We start from the raw sequence: 15,114 nt of genomic DNA on the forward strand, positions 1-15,114 counted from the left end.
CTTACCTCTTACTATGAGCTGAGCAGCAGAAGAAACACTGTCTACCCCACTTTGCACCATACAGACATATTTCCCACTATGCTTCAACTGGATATTTCTGATCATTAAATCACCAGATGAACTCTGTGGGGGGAAAACAGGTAAGGAATTACCATTATTTACTAAAAAATGCACAATCTCAAATGTTACAGCCCCAAACACCATTGCCATGAAAGCCATAGGGAGAGAGAGAACCCATATTGTACTAGATAGAAGATGGCTGTAATCAAAGGCATGAAAATAAAAAGTTAAAAGTCATATATGACTACAGACAAATATTTCTACCGACAAATAAATGACTAGCTTTCCTCCTGAGTACTTATGGCTTCAAAAATAAATGAGAACAGAGATTACAGTCTCAGAGTCTATTGACTTCCACCACAGTAACACTTCTTTTATTTTCTACTGCTCAGCACCAGCTTAACACTTTCCTCTGGTTCCAACTCCATTGCAATTATCTGCCTAAGGAGAGGAGAGCATTTAGGGCTCTAGAGGGAGATAAACACAGCACAACCAGGGGATTACCATAGTTGAAACACTTCTGAACACATCAGAGCTTAAAAAGACAAACAGCTTTTAATTCCTTCAAAAGCTACCAATCTAAACACCTTAAATTCAAAATAAATGAAAACATCTTAAACCTTGAAAATAACAGTCACCCTTAAAGACATTTGTTGGGCATCCCTTAGCATCAATTAACAGAGCAAATGTATTTCTAAAAGTTCAAAGTTAAATGGTCCTCGTTTAAAGAGAAATATAAAATCATGTTCATAAAATGACTAAGTACAGGTCAATTTCATGTATTAATAAAAATGGATTGAAATAAAATAATCTGGAAAGCAAAGCCTTTTGAAAATGATCATCAGCTCATATCTGACCCAGAAGAGGAAAAAAAAAGTAGTGCTTCAAAGGCATAATTAAAAAGATACTTTTATTCTTGGGTTTTATAATAAAATGGATGGATTAGATGATAGATTCTACCCTCCTGTTTTAAAAGTAATTTTCTAAAATCTTCTTCAGGGTATCTTAAATATTACTCCCTATTCTCTGGTTTCTTAATGGGCTCCACACTCTGTTAGCTGGATCAGATGGCTTTAGATGGAATTTCTTGAGAACTGGGAGAAAGCAGATGTGAGGTGATTGATGGCTATAATTAAATGATAATCCAGAAACTGTTAAGTTTGCACATTTTACTTTCATCAAGTTGAACTTTTTTTTTCTTTCCCTCCCTTCTTCCCTCCCTTTCTCCACAGGGCTACTTAGAAATGTATCCCCAGGACAGAAGCTGCAGAGCTTGCTGACCTTTACAAAGTCTTCAAGTTTTATGGGTTGCATACCCTCACAGGAGGGTCATTACCTGTGCTACAGAGATCTCTTATTTCCAGGCAGGAATTGTTACTGCTAAATGCCATCAAAGCACTGGGTTGAGGCTACTCTTCCTTACCTTTGTTTCTTTATATGCTTATTTTGAAAGCAGTTGAGTAAAAGAATTTTAACAGACTTTTAACAAGACCATTGTGCACACACATGTGTGTATGTGTGTGTTTGTGTGTGTGTGTGTGTGTGGTGTGTGTCCATTTCTGGACATGAACTCAGTGTCTAAGCAATGTCCCTGAGCTTTGTGCTCAAGGAACCACAGCTCCATTTTTGGCTTTTTGGTAGTTAATTGAAGAGATGACTCCCAGAGACTTTCTTACCCATGCTGACTTTCAACCACAATCCTCAGATCTCAGCCTCAAGTAGCTGGGATTACAGGTGTGAGCCACTAGTGTCTGGCTTAACAAGACTTTTTAATAGAACATTAGCTGTCTTTCTCTTTTGAAGGGTAAGGAACAGTTTGGTGTTGAGATTGTAGCTTCTACTGATTTTTTGAACTGACAGCTAGAAAAAGAGAAATAACTAGATCATAAAAAACTATAAAGACAGGTAGTCTGACTCATCTTCAGAGGAAATATAATTTTTACTTATCCTTTTTGCCCTGGAGGGTAGGAAAAGAGAACAATGTACTAAGACTACCATGGAATTGTGTAGATAAATACCAAAATATGGAAAATTAAAGGAAAAATGAATATGGATTCTCTCTCCAGTTATTTCAATCAAATATATTTGTATTATGTTTTTTCTAATGCTTTATCTTTCCAGTTTTATCTACTGTCTTGTACTGGAAGATCAGGTAGGAATAGAGTCACTTAACAAAAGCAGACCTGGTGCTTGTGATATTAGATTCATTCAAGAACGCAGAGCTGTTTAATAGATGGTTTCTGCGCTCCAGAAAGTAAAACAAGTTACACTGACAAAAGCTTAACGAAAGTTAAATAAAGCCACATGATGTACACCTTGAAACGGACCACGCAGTTATAATTTGTGTGCTTTGGGTAGCATAGAAAAGCCATCAAAAGGCATTTATGAGGTAGATACTCTCTTTCTTTATGCTCAATTTGAAAAGAATCACAGGTCAAAGCAGTCATATGACAATTTTATAATTTCTTTTTTTCTTTACTATTACATACTTTTACAAATATTTTAAAAATTTTACCGTTAAAATAAAAATATTTTAAAAAATTCTTGTAGTATTAAATATTTATTTCAGGTTATGAGTACAATGCATCTTGAACAATGTCTTCCCTTCAATCATTCTCCCGCATTTACATCAGACAAGGCTTAGATAAGACTATAATTCTTAGCTATAGCTATAGTTAACTATAGTTATATAGTTATATGTAACTGTAACAATGGAATTAAATATGATATCAACATGTTCTAAAATTTCTTATCAAGATGAGATTACTTCTGGACATTCCAAATATATGTAAATCCCCAAAGATATATCCACCTGCATAAAATCAATTCTTTTTCCCATCAAGCTGTTACTTGGAGAATACAGCTATTGGTTATCTGTTACTACAAAGTATAGAAGAATATCCAGAAAAACTAAGCTCAATTCATCAAAATGTAGTGAACTCCACAGATTATTTTGCAATATATTGCTTAGTAACACTGAATAATATTTGAACGTATTTAGAAACATGATTGTTATTTTTTAGAGTATAAAGGAATTTAAATAAAAATGTGGCTCTGTAAAAACCTTTTAAAAAATTTTTAGTAATATCAATAATTATTTTAATAAAAAGTAGCATTCAATTTGTTCTCTGAGGCCAGGTGCTGGTGACTTATACCTGTAATCCTAGCTACTTAGGAGGCTGAGGTTTCAGTATCACAGTTTGAAGCCAGCCGGGGCAGGAAAGTCTGTGAGACTCTTATCTCCAATTAACCACCAGAAAACTGGAAGTAGCACTGTGGGTCAAAGTGGTACAGTACTAGCTTTGAACAATAAACTTCAGGGAAAGCAACCAGGCCCTGAGTTCAAGTCCTACAATAGACAAAAAACCCAAACCCCAAACAAAAAAAAATGAAAAGCCCCTCCCCAAACCCAGTTTGTCTTCTGTGGAATTATTTTGCTAGTCTTTGATCCTTTTCCTAAACTTTCCACTCCCAGTCTTTCCTTAAATAGAACAGGCTAGAATTGGAAAGGTGATGGTTAGAGCTGGATTTTCATTACCACTCATTCAAATGTCCCTTAAAGTCCTTCTCTCAAAGGTCAGCAGGGTGCTTTGAGGTTTTGCAGAGAGCAAGTCCTTGGTTTACATTGCTGGCCCCAGTGTAAATCTCCATTTTTTCTAAGAATAAAGTCTCCAAAGTATTTCTTAAGCAACTAATATACTTCAGTTACTAGCTGAGGGGAAGGGGTACTTGCATTTATGGAGCTGACAGCTAAAAGAGGTGCAAATCAATGACTACATGGCTCAATGTAAAATTATAGTGCAATTACAAGCTTACTGTGTGGTGAAGCCACTGATATCTCAGGGTTTCAGTGAACAGATAGTTGGGCTAAGATGTGCAGCAGAAGGAAAAGTTATCTGGACAAAGAGGGTGGTAGAAAAAGGCTCTCGGCTGGGGTACCTATGCATATACAAAGAACCTGAGGCTGATGAGGATTCAATCTATTTGAGTGATTCCGTAAGGGAAACGTAGTGGAATGGGGTTATCATGGGGATGTTAGGGGGCATAGGTAATCCACAATTCAATTTGTAACTCATTTCCCAGAAACTGAAAGCTCACCATAGCAGCTACTTTGGAGGCTGAGGTCAGGAAGAACATGCTTCAAGGTCTGGCAGGGCTGCCAGACAGTGATACCTCACATCAACCAATAAAAAGCTGAGCTTGGTTTGCCTGCTATGAACATAAACAAGATCTTGGTCCAGGCTGGTCAACAAAAATGTAAAGTGCTATGCAAAAAATAACTAGTGCAAAAAAGAAACATAAAGAGTCAGGGTATTGTCTAAATTGAGATGATGTCTTAAGAAATTTTGTGTCAGCTGGCATGAAAACAAGATTGCCTGATCCCTAGTAGCTAGGACTATAGACTAGAGCACTTGGAACTGGTTCAGAATCTAGATTCTTTTTCAATTATTTGCTCATCAAGCCACATAAATTTCTCCTAGAAAATAAATCATATGTACAACATTAGAGATATATTCCATAAATGGATTTATAAGACAAAACATCACTGAAGTAAATGTGAAGGAAAAATCTAGCATGTACCACATTAAATGGAAAAGGATCTCATTAACTTTTCTTGTATTTCTTAGGTGATGACACTCATGTAATTTACAAAAGAGTACACTTAAAAAAATGAATAAAACACTGCAGGATGTGATAACCATAGCAGGTGAAAATAAAGAAGCAGACAGAGAGCACTACTAATTACAGGTAGGGTGGAAGTATACTGTGAGATAAACATAAGAAGAATCCAAGTGCAAAATAAACTATGGAAATGCAAGAACCTCTTAAGATAATGCATTTGTAGCATGAAGTTTGAGTGTAACCAATCATCAACAAAAATCTAATTTCCTACTAAGCATTCTACATATAAATGCTACTGTTGGACCACCAACAAGCATAACCAACAAGGGGAAATATACAGTCTGGGACCATTTAAAAGATAAAGTTAAAGAGGAAACCCTCTTCCCTTTTCTTTAATTAAAAAAAAATCATTTTATTTTACAGCCTGAAGAGCTTTCAATATTAATCATTTATCACTTCATTCAGTTGCCTCCCACATGCTGAGACTGCTTGTAAGCCAGAGCCAGGGCCTTAAAAACAATGGGCTCATAGATTCCTTCTAGAAACTAGATGATGACTTCCTATGTAAAATACCTGGGAAGAATTGGGAGTGATATGACTCATCTCTGCTTTTCTGACCAAGCAAAATCAACTTCACCTCCATCAATCTCAAATGGCTCAATCAAGGTCACCTTTAATACAAACACACTCCACTCACCTAAAAACAGAACGAATTGGCAGCCATTGAACCATGAACACAAGGCCTAACATGATAAACAGTTTTCAATCTTCTGATTAACAATTTCTGCTGTCACTTGGTTGTCTGAACAGGTGAAATTTATGGCAGGTAAGATGCAATCTGTTAATAGGAAAATTTACTTGACTTTCTTTAGTACCAATACACTGGAATAATTCTTCCATTAGATGATTTAGAGACTCCGCATGACTCTTCCTAGAGGTTTCCAAAAAGTAACACATTAGATCACGCAGACTTGGTAGAAGGCACTTCATGTGTATTTTAAGTTGTGCCAGACGTCTGATTTGCTACACAGGTGTCAACTTTTTCAATTTCAACAGCCAGTTTATGTCCATAATTTGAACTTGAGAATTGTGTTTTCTTCTGAGACTGGGCATGTATTGATAGCTAGAAATTGGTATAGCTAGATAAGTAAATACATATGTTACTGAGTTTTGAAATAAGAGCCTTCTAAATGCTAGGAATGTGTTCTACCCATGTGTTACACCTTCTGCCCACTTTTACACAGGTTGCTTTTGAGATAGGAAGTCACTTCTTACCTGAGTGTGCTTATGGACTGCGATCTGCCTATTTTAGGCTTTCTGTCATAGCAAGGATGACAGGCAAATACCATCATACCCAGCTTCTTCCATGGAGACAGAATCTCATACACTTTCTACCTGAGCTATCATGGAATTATTATTCTCCCTAACCAGATCTTTCTATGTAGCTAGAATGAAAAGTATGTCCTAATGGGAGGAGCTAAGGGATGGGAGAAAGGTTCCCATTGAGAGCCAGAGACATGAGTTCCCTGAGCAACAGTTGGGAATCTGTCACTTCAGCCCCAAGACCTGAGGCAGCAACAATAGTTAATTCTCTTAGAGGCTACAACAAAGAATCAGATAGCTTTCATTTGCAAGTCCTACACCTTCATGTAAACTGCTAGGCTGGTGATATCCTGTTGAGACAACATGCTCTCTCCCATTATTTGGTGCAAGTGCCACTATAAGTAAATGGGCTGAGCTACAGTGTGGCTGCTTCATGCCTTTTAATGCAAACAGCCTACCTGGTCCCAGCTTTCGTGTGTGTGTGTGTGTGTGTGTGTGTGTGTGTGTGTGTGTGTGTGTTTCCTCAATCTCCTTCTGTCTTCCCTCAGGGACAGTTTGATCTGGCTGATCTGTGGCAGACTTCCAAATTTTCTACTCAGGATACCCTTGAACTAAGATACTCCTGTGTTCAATACTCAAGGAGCTGGGATTACCGGTGTGAGCCATCAGTTCCCAGTTTACCCGAGTGTTTTCGATGCTTGTTATTAGAATCATGCCCTTACAATCTGCTTGTAGTGAATGCTCTATTACTTAATTTTTCTTGAGTTACTTTCTTAAATTAATATGCAAATTGATATAGACTATGTATATTTTTTTATCTGAAATGAGAATCTTCTCACAGACTTTAACTGCTACTATTGAATATAAAGAGTACAAACATAACAGGAATGTATACTGAAAGATAATGTAGATGGACAGAATTTGAATACTGTTAAAGTCCCTGGGACTAAGACTTGTGCTCTGTTAATTAAAAAGTGGATTAGACATTGCTAATGACAAACTGAACACCATACCAAGCCATTCTCCTTGATTTAACCTAAGTGATTTAAATAAAATTGAAAATAGAAGAGCTTTCTCATCCTGTGATATATTATTTACTGCTGCCCTTTTCAGTACATGGTTTGTGTTTGGAAAAATCACTGTTATCCAGGTTGTTAAATTCATTAGCTCTTAAGGCTGGCTGTGCTATTAATTCACCCGAGGAATCTTTTAAAAAGTATCAGCAATGTCTGGGCCACATCCCCCCCCCCCAAAAAAACAATCAGAATGAACTGGCATTCCTAATCTTCATTCATTTTGTAAATAAAAGGCATGAGATCATTGTTCAGACTTCTCTCAAGTCTAAAATTCTGCAGTTAATATACACATGAAATAACTAAGTTAGGCTATAGATTGTTCGGCTATACATAGAATATTTGTAAAACAGTTAATGTGTATCTCCACCTCACTTCATTTTTCCCTTAAAAAAAAAATTCCAGCAGGGCGCTGGTGGCTCATGCCTGTAATCCTAGCTACTCAGGAGGCTGAGAGCTGAGGATCACAGTTCAAAGCCAGCCGGGGCAGGAAAGTCCGTGAAACTCTTATCTCCAATAAACCACCAGAAAACCGGAAGTGGTGCTGTTGCTCAAGTGGTAGAGCGCTAGCCTTAAGTCAAAGAGCTGAGGGACAGCGCTCAGGCCCAGAGTTCAAGCCCCACGACCGACAACAAACAAACAAAACAAAACAAAAAACAAAAAAAAAAACTCCATAGGAGTGCTCTACCACTTGATCCACACCCTACTACATTTTTACTTGAGTTATGTTTGAATAGGGCCTTACATATATGTTTGAACTGCCCTGGACTGCATGGTTCTCCTGTTTAAACTTTTCACCTATCTGAGATGACAGGTTTTTAATTGGTTGAGATGAAGTTTCTCTACAGTTTTCCCTGCCTGGCCTTTAATGGAAGTCTTCTGCATTCCCAGTAGCTAGAATTTCATGTGTGTGTTAACATGTCCTGTCACAATGCTCATTTCTTGACATTACGTTGCCTTAGTATGCTTATCGTAGTCTTAAAACTGAAATGGATATAAATAAACATAGACATAAATTTCTGTAGATAGACATAAAAACTCACTACTTATAGTTCTGTACTATCCTTCATAGATGTAACATATTTTATACAAAATGAAAGGGGTTCTTAAAGTATCTCATGGGTCAGATTTTGTTATTATTTGTCTTTACCCTTCTATCAGATGTACAAAGTCTAGTGAGGGGAGATTTGGCCCTTGCAGAGTGATATATGACTGGAACATAAAAATGAAAGTAGATCATGTGAGGGAATAAGTGTGGTTGGGATAGATGGGGGAGAGAATGATGGAAGGGGTGACACTGATCCAAGATGATTTTAATTCATAAGTTGACATATGGAATTGAATCCCCTTTGTACAACTATTTTAAGATAATAAAAATAGATACAATCAAATGAAAGGAAAGTGAATCCATTGATGCAAAGAAATAGACAGTCCTTTGATTCATAAAAACATCACCAAGTTATGCAAAATGACTTATGTTTGCCTCTGGTACCAGTTATTATTGCTATGTAACTTACTCCAAAACCTAAGGATTCATGAAGATATTACATCACTGTTCTATACCTGCCTGGTTGGAGTGGCTCTAAGGGGGACTGGCAAATTCATTCATAACTGACAAGTTAAAAGTTGGTTCTTAGACAGGCAGTGAACAGGATCTATGGATCAGAGACTTTGGTTCTTGGTGAAGCTCTGCACAGTCCGCTTTCACTTCCTCATATTATAGTGGCTGAACTTCCAGAGCCACTGGTGCCAATGGAACTGACAGAAGCATACACACTCTTATGAGCTAGCCACAGAAATCATATGGCCTGGCTCTTGCGGTTCTTTATTGGTCAAGATGGATTCAAAGGTCTTCAAGGTTTTGAGGGTAAAGGAATGGATGGTTTTACCACTCGATAGAGATGAGTGTCACTAGTCATACTGTAAGAACACACTGGAAGATGTGTTGCCACCATGTTTGGCAAACACAATCTGCTACATTCCTCTAAGTCTCCAAGTGTGTTCCCACCAGTGACTTGGATCAAAGACCTAGTGAGACTACAGAAAATAATTTCCATGTCCTCTGCTATCCTGTTGGGCTCCTTCTTGAGAGGAATCAATTGTGATTTGGAGTTATTTCTTACTATGATTCATCTGTGCAAGCTGTCCTCAGCTGATTTTGCTAAGAGCCTAAAACAGAATAAAAGCCCTGGACTGAACCCTTCCTTTTATGTCATAATTTGTGTGTGGGCCTGGGGAAGGACTCCCAAGGGCTCAAAGGGAATAAAAGTATACCCTCTCCTAGGAGAATTGCTTCTAAAGAGATCATACTACTTTTATTACAATTGCAGTCTATTGTGTTCCAACATGTCCCTCATATTTTAGAAGCACAGAATTTTTTTTTCATCTCAACATCATTTTTCAATATTGAAAAACATAAAGAAGGAAAGACAGGTTGCTATCAAATGTTACTATCAATAGACAATTTCTGATAAAGAACCAATGTAATATTTTAAAGTCACGGTGAGAAGATGGGCTTAGAAAATCAAACTGTTGTCCATAATTATAATTTTAAAAACAAACCAGTTAAAATTCCTAGTATCAAGTCTAAACTTTTAAATCACTCCAAATACCCTATTTATTCTACACTTTCTTCTTTGTGTTCAGATCAATTAAATGAGGTAATTAAATGTTACACCTTGTAAAGTGGAATGATTTTCTTTCTGAGACCAGAGCATAAAATCTAGGCCACCATGAATAAGATAACTCAATGATAAAAGAGAAAGCAATTTGTGGATTAAAAGGTAAGACAGTGACTCTGAATTGGTGGTTTCTGGTCATGTCGCATAAGCAGTTTAGAAGGTGCTGCTCTTGCCAGGAGCCAGTGTTCACACCTGTAATCCTACCTATGGGGAGGCTAAAATACAGAGGATTGTGATTTGAGGCTAGTCTGGCAGGAAGGTCTGTCTCTAAACTAATCAGTTATAGCAAGGCGAGAAGCATGATTCTAGTGGTAGAAGAAAAGCCAAGCAAGTAAGCTAAGCAATCAGAGAGGCCCTGTGTTCAAACAACAATTAAATAAAAATGAAAGAAACAAAACAAAACATAACTCAAAAGCAAAACTCTTCTTCAGGGATGACGGAGAAGTGAGGTCGCCCAGCAATCTCCTGCTCCTTAAACTGCACATTTAACCAGCTGATTCCCAACTTGACGGGAAAAAAAAGCACCAAGAAAGCTAAACTTGGGTAGGAAAATCACAACTGGGATGAATAAGTTGCTGGATTGTCAGAACAAAAATTCTTGAGTGCCAAAACCTTCAGGTGACTGACTCACTCACAGGGAGGTGCCATAGACTTTAAGTTTTCCTCTAGGACAACTCCTAAATTCTGACTGTAACTACGGGAGAAAAAATGCCATCACACTCTTTACAGGAGGAAGGGAGGCACACTCTACCCACCCTCTCTTCTATTCTTCCAAACGAAGTCTGCCTTCGGGAGAAACTTCTACCATACTAAATTTCTGGGATTTTATCAGATCTTAACTGAGGGAAATAAATAGCCAGCTCAGCTCTTTTGTACACTTCTTGTACCATGTACTAGAGGGGAAATGGACAAGAGTCAGTGAAATTCACAGACCAGGGCACAGGGCCATCAACAATGGAGACATACTATTGCAGGACTACAATTCCACTCGCCCTATACCTTATTGTTATATTATTAAAGGGAAATTTATTGCAGTCTTTTTTACTGACTGTAACATGTCTTCCTCTCAACAAAAAATTACTAGGAAATACAAGGCCAAAACCACAATTTGAAGAAACTGAACAGTTATAAATATCAGGAATGCTGGAATTGTAAGATCAGGATTTTTAAAACACAATATGCCAAATGCTTCAATTAAAAAAAACACTAGACATGCATGAATAAATGGATGACATAAACTGAAAGATGGAACTCCTAGGGAAGATTAAAAAAGAAATGAAAGTGATCAAAACTATAGTAGCAGACATAAAGAACGATTATGTAAAGCACACAAGGTTATAGCTCTGAGATGACAGTAAAGCTACAAATAAGTAACACAAGGATGGCTGAAAACTCTCCAAATTCTCGAATATTACACAGGATATTTCTGCATAATATATGAGTTAAATAAGAAATATCAAGAGAAATGATAAAAAAAAATTCTGAAGTATATGCAAACAGAAATACAACCCCAAAACTTGTGAGATGCAGTAAAAGCAATGATTAGAGGGAAATTTGCAGCATTGGGTATATGTAATAGAATGGAAGATGGGTCTAGGATTGATACTCAATGCCTCCACCATAGAAAACTAGATAAAGAAGAGCAATTTAAATTCAAAGCAAGCAGAATAAAATAAATTTTAGAAGCAAACCCAATGAAGTTGAAAACAGTACATCAATAGAGAAAGTGAACACAAATCAAAGATGGGTCTTTGAAACAACCAATAATATCAATAAGACACTAACCAGGCTAAGAATAGAGAGAAATGGTACAAATTAATACTATCAGAAATGAATCTGAGACATAAACAAAGAATCTATGGACATTAAAAGTATATTGAAGAAACACAAGTAACTCTTTTTCTCTGCCCAAGGCTAGTGCTCTATCACTTTGAGCCACAGTGCCACTTCCAGTTTTTGAGTGGTTAATTGGAGATAAGAGTCTCATGGACTTTCCTGCCCAGGCTGGCTTTGAACCATGATCCTCAGGTCTCAGCCTTCTGAGTAGCTATGATTTCAGGTGTGAGCCACCGGTACTGGGCACATATCCCATTTTCTGATTGTGAAGTCAGATAATTCTATATCTTCTTAGTATTCAAATTAGTAATAAGCAAATGGAGAGATTTTTAGTCTCTCAGAAATGAGAATTTGGCATTAAAAAGTTACTGCTTTTTAACCATGCATAGGTGAAAATTTTCGAAGTCCAGGGGAAGGACATATTCAGGAAAGAATATGGGAAAGTGACAGCTTTGGGAGCAGTTTCTCCAGCTTTCCTGATTGCTGCCTACAGCCCTAGGAATAACAGTAAATAGTAAGAGCTAACATGTATATCTCTGACTAAAATAACATCACCTCAACTTTATGCATGAGAAATACAAAGCAGAGAGTCAACAGCACATGAAAGACGGAAATATGCTTGGAAACCTGTATGAGTACATGTTCAATCTAACTTAACAATTCCACGCTTGAGCAAACATCTCTAGAACTCAACAATTCCAGACATTAAGCAAACATTACCAAAACTCTGGGAATTACTCTTCTTTTAAAATACTACCACTTTTTTTGTGGGAGATAGATCTGCAGGAATTTTTTTCTACAATTTTTGTCAACTTGAGTCTGAAAATATATGTAAGTACAATGTGTAAAAATAGCAATTTACTTTTCAGAACATTATAAGGGAATATTTCTCAAACCTTTATGCTAATAAGTTTAGGAATCTTGAAGAAACAGATGGTTTTCTAGTAAATATCGACATGCTGAAACTAAACCAAGATGATTTAAACCAACTTAACAGACCCATATCAAGCATAGAAACAGCAATGAGACCTCCCGCCCAAGAAAAGCCCAGGACCAGAAAGATTTACAGCTGAATTCTACAAGGCCTTCAGAACAGAACTCACACCAATACTCCCCCAACTCTTGAATGAAATTGAAAGTGAAAGTTCATTACCAAACTCTTTCTATGAAGCCATCATATCCTCCTCTCCAAACCAAGCAGGGACTCATGGAAGAAAGAACAATAGTTCCATTTCTTTGATGAACACCGATGCAAAACTTCTCAACTACAATTTTTTTTCTTTAACTGCAGTTCTGTGGTTTGAAAAAAGTGATCAGCCTTGAGCAGTGCCCCCAGCCCTTTTATACGTTAGCTTTTTGGTTTTTATTGATGGATTGATTTTTGGATAGGGTCTCACATTTCTGTTAGAAAGGTCTAAAGTCCTACTCCCTACACCTCTGTTTACACTGCTGAGATTATAAATAAACATGATCACATCTAGTCTGTTGTTTGAGATGGGGTTGTGCTAACTTTTGTCCAAGCTGACCTTGAACTATGATCTTCCAGATTTCTACTTTCAGTAGATAGATATGCCCTCTCACTTGGCATACTGCCAACGGTTCAATCCATGCCTTTTCCTGTATACACACTCATATATACACTGTATACACTTTAAACTTAAATCTGATTGGGATATTGTAGGACTGTGAAAAAATATGAGAAAAATTTAAATATTACAAGATATACCTATTTTAAGATCATTATACATTTTCTTTCTTCCCTTCTCTGTCTATATCTATTTATCCATGCATCTATGTATCTATCCATGTAGCTATAAATCTATGTAACTATGTATGTATGTATGCATGTATGCATGTATGTAGATATGTATATACATATCTATCTATCATCTATCTATGTATCTATATATCTATTTACCGAGCTATCTATGTATGTATTCACCCATCTATCTCATTTAAGAAAGTATGTTATATATTCCTCAATATACCATATTTGATCACATATCTATAAATATATGACCCTATATGCATTCATATGTAAGTTTAGGTCTAACTTTCACATGAGAGAAAATATGCACCTTTTGTCTTTCTGGTCCTAGCTTACTTCACTCTGTCTGATTCTCCCACCACCAAATATGGAACACTTCACAAATTTGCATGTCAACCTTGAGCAGAAGCCATTTTCCAATTTTAGACTTTTGTTCTTTTTCTGTTTCTTTCGGTTGTGGGGCTTAAAATCAGGGCCTGGGCACCGTCCCTGAGATTTTTCACTCAAGGCTAGTACTCTACAACTGTGAGCCACAGCCCACTTCTAGTTTTCTGGTAGTGCATCAGAGATAAGAGTCACATGGATTTTCCTGCCCTGGCTGGCTTTGACCCACAATCCTCGGATCTTAGCCTCCTGAGTAGCCAGGATTACAGACATGATCCACCAGTGCCCGGCTTCCAATTTTAGTCTTATGTGCTATTGAAGAGATCAGTAAACCATCTTAATAAATATCGTATATGAAAACACAATCTATGACTCCAGTAGTTAAGCTACTGTGTTCCTGGTCAAATAAATGGTAAGATAGGTAAGTGGGCATTAAATGTCTCACACATTCATTCACCTTTCTCCAGCTGCCATTGGGGAACATTTTTTCGTTGTTGTCATTTTGTTTTTTGTTTTTAATTTTATTTTCTCCCTAAATAGCAATACAAGAGATGTTGTGTTTTAGGGAATGAGTTTAAGAGGGGTCATAATTTCTCGGTTGTGATTTTATGGGCTCATTATTGGATCTATGTTCTTAATAATCCTTCCAAGTCAGCTCATGTTTTGGGTTTGGACAAGATGCACAATTGAAAAGACAGTCCAAGAAGGAGATGTTTAAAAACCCAGAATATAACAATAGTTTGTGCAATCAATGCTTTCCTCAGATCTGTATTTATAATACACCTAGAATCTTTAACATAGCTCTGTGTTGTAAAATGACTGCTGCTTTCAAAATAGTAGCCATTCATTCCAAATAAGTCAAACCAATCAGGTCAAAGTGACCACATCATACCATCACACACACAAAGGATCACTTTTGGAGAAATCTTTTCTACTACTGAAAGCTGGAAAATACATCAAGCGTTAAGCTCACGAGTAGCTGCTGCAACCAGAGTGAGATTGTGGCCTGCGGGAAATAAATCACATTGAAGTGAGCTAGTTAAATGAATGGCAGATTGGTTGTCACTGCTCAGCTTCTTATTGCTTCTAGTGACTTTTAGTCTCACACAATCTAATCCATCATAGATCCAATTCCACAAAATGTTTGTAAAATTATATAGCTTGGTTCTAGACATTCTTCATTTCCCAAGTACTAGAAACATATACAGTTTATCAAAGCATGTACATTTAAACATCTTTACAAGATATAGTGAATGCCTACTATGTATAGGCTAACCTCTTTTTGTTTACAGTGAACATCTATCATATAACATCTCTTAAGTCCAATACTTAGATTGCTAAGTAAGTCATAAACACCTTTGAGTGT

At 36.9% G+C, this 15,114-nt stretch overlaps 1 protein-coding gene across 1 annotated transcript in view; it reads right to left on the reverse strand.

The window, feature by feature from the left end:
* Cntn3 (contactin 3) overlaps positions 1 to 15,114 on the reverse strand; it is a 216,329-nt gene that overhangs the window by 34,202 nt on the left and 167,013 nt on the right. The window contains exon 13 of the mRNA XM_042679994.1: positions 6 to 123. Within this exon, the coding sequence (XP_042535928.1) occupies positions 6 to 123 (118 nt within the window). The remainder of the gene's footprint in view (positions 1 to 5; positions 124 to 15,114) is intronic.

This window comes from Dipodomys spectabilis, unplaced genomic scaffold (assembly GCF_019054845.1).
Source record: "Dipodomys spectabilis isolate Male_0828 unplaced genomic scaffold, ASM1905484v1 ptg000054l, whole genome shotgun sequence".
Classification (NCBI taxonomy): Eukaryota; Metazoa; Chordata; class Mammalia; order Rodentia; family Heteromyidae; genus Dipodomys; species Dipodomys spectabilis.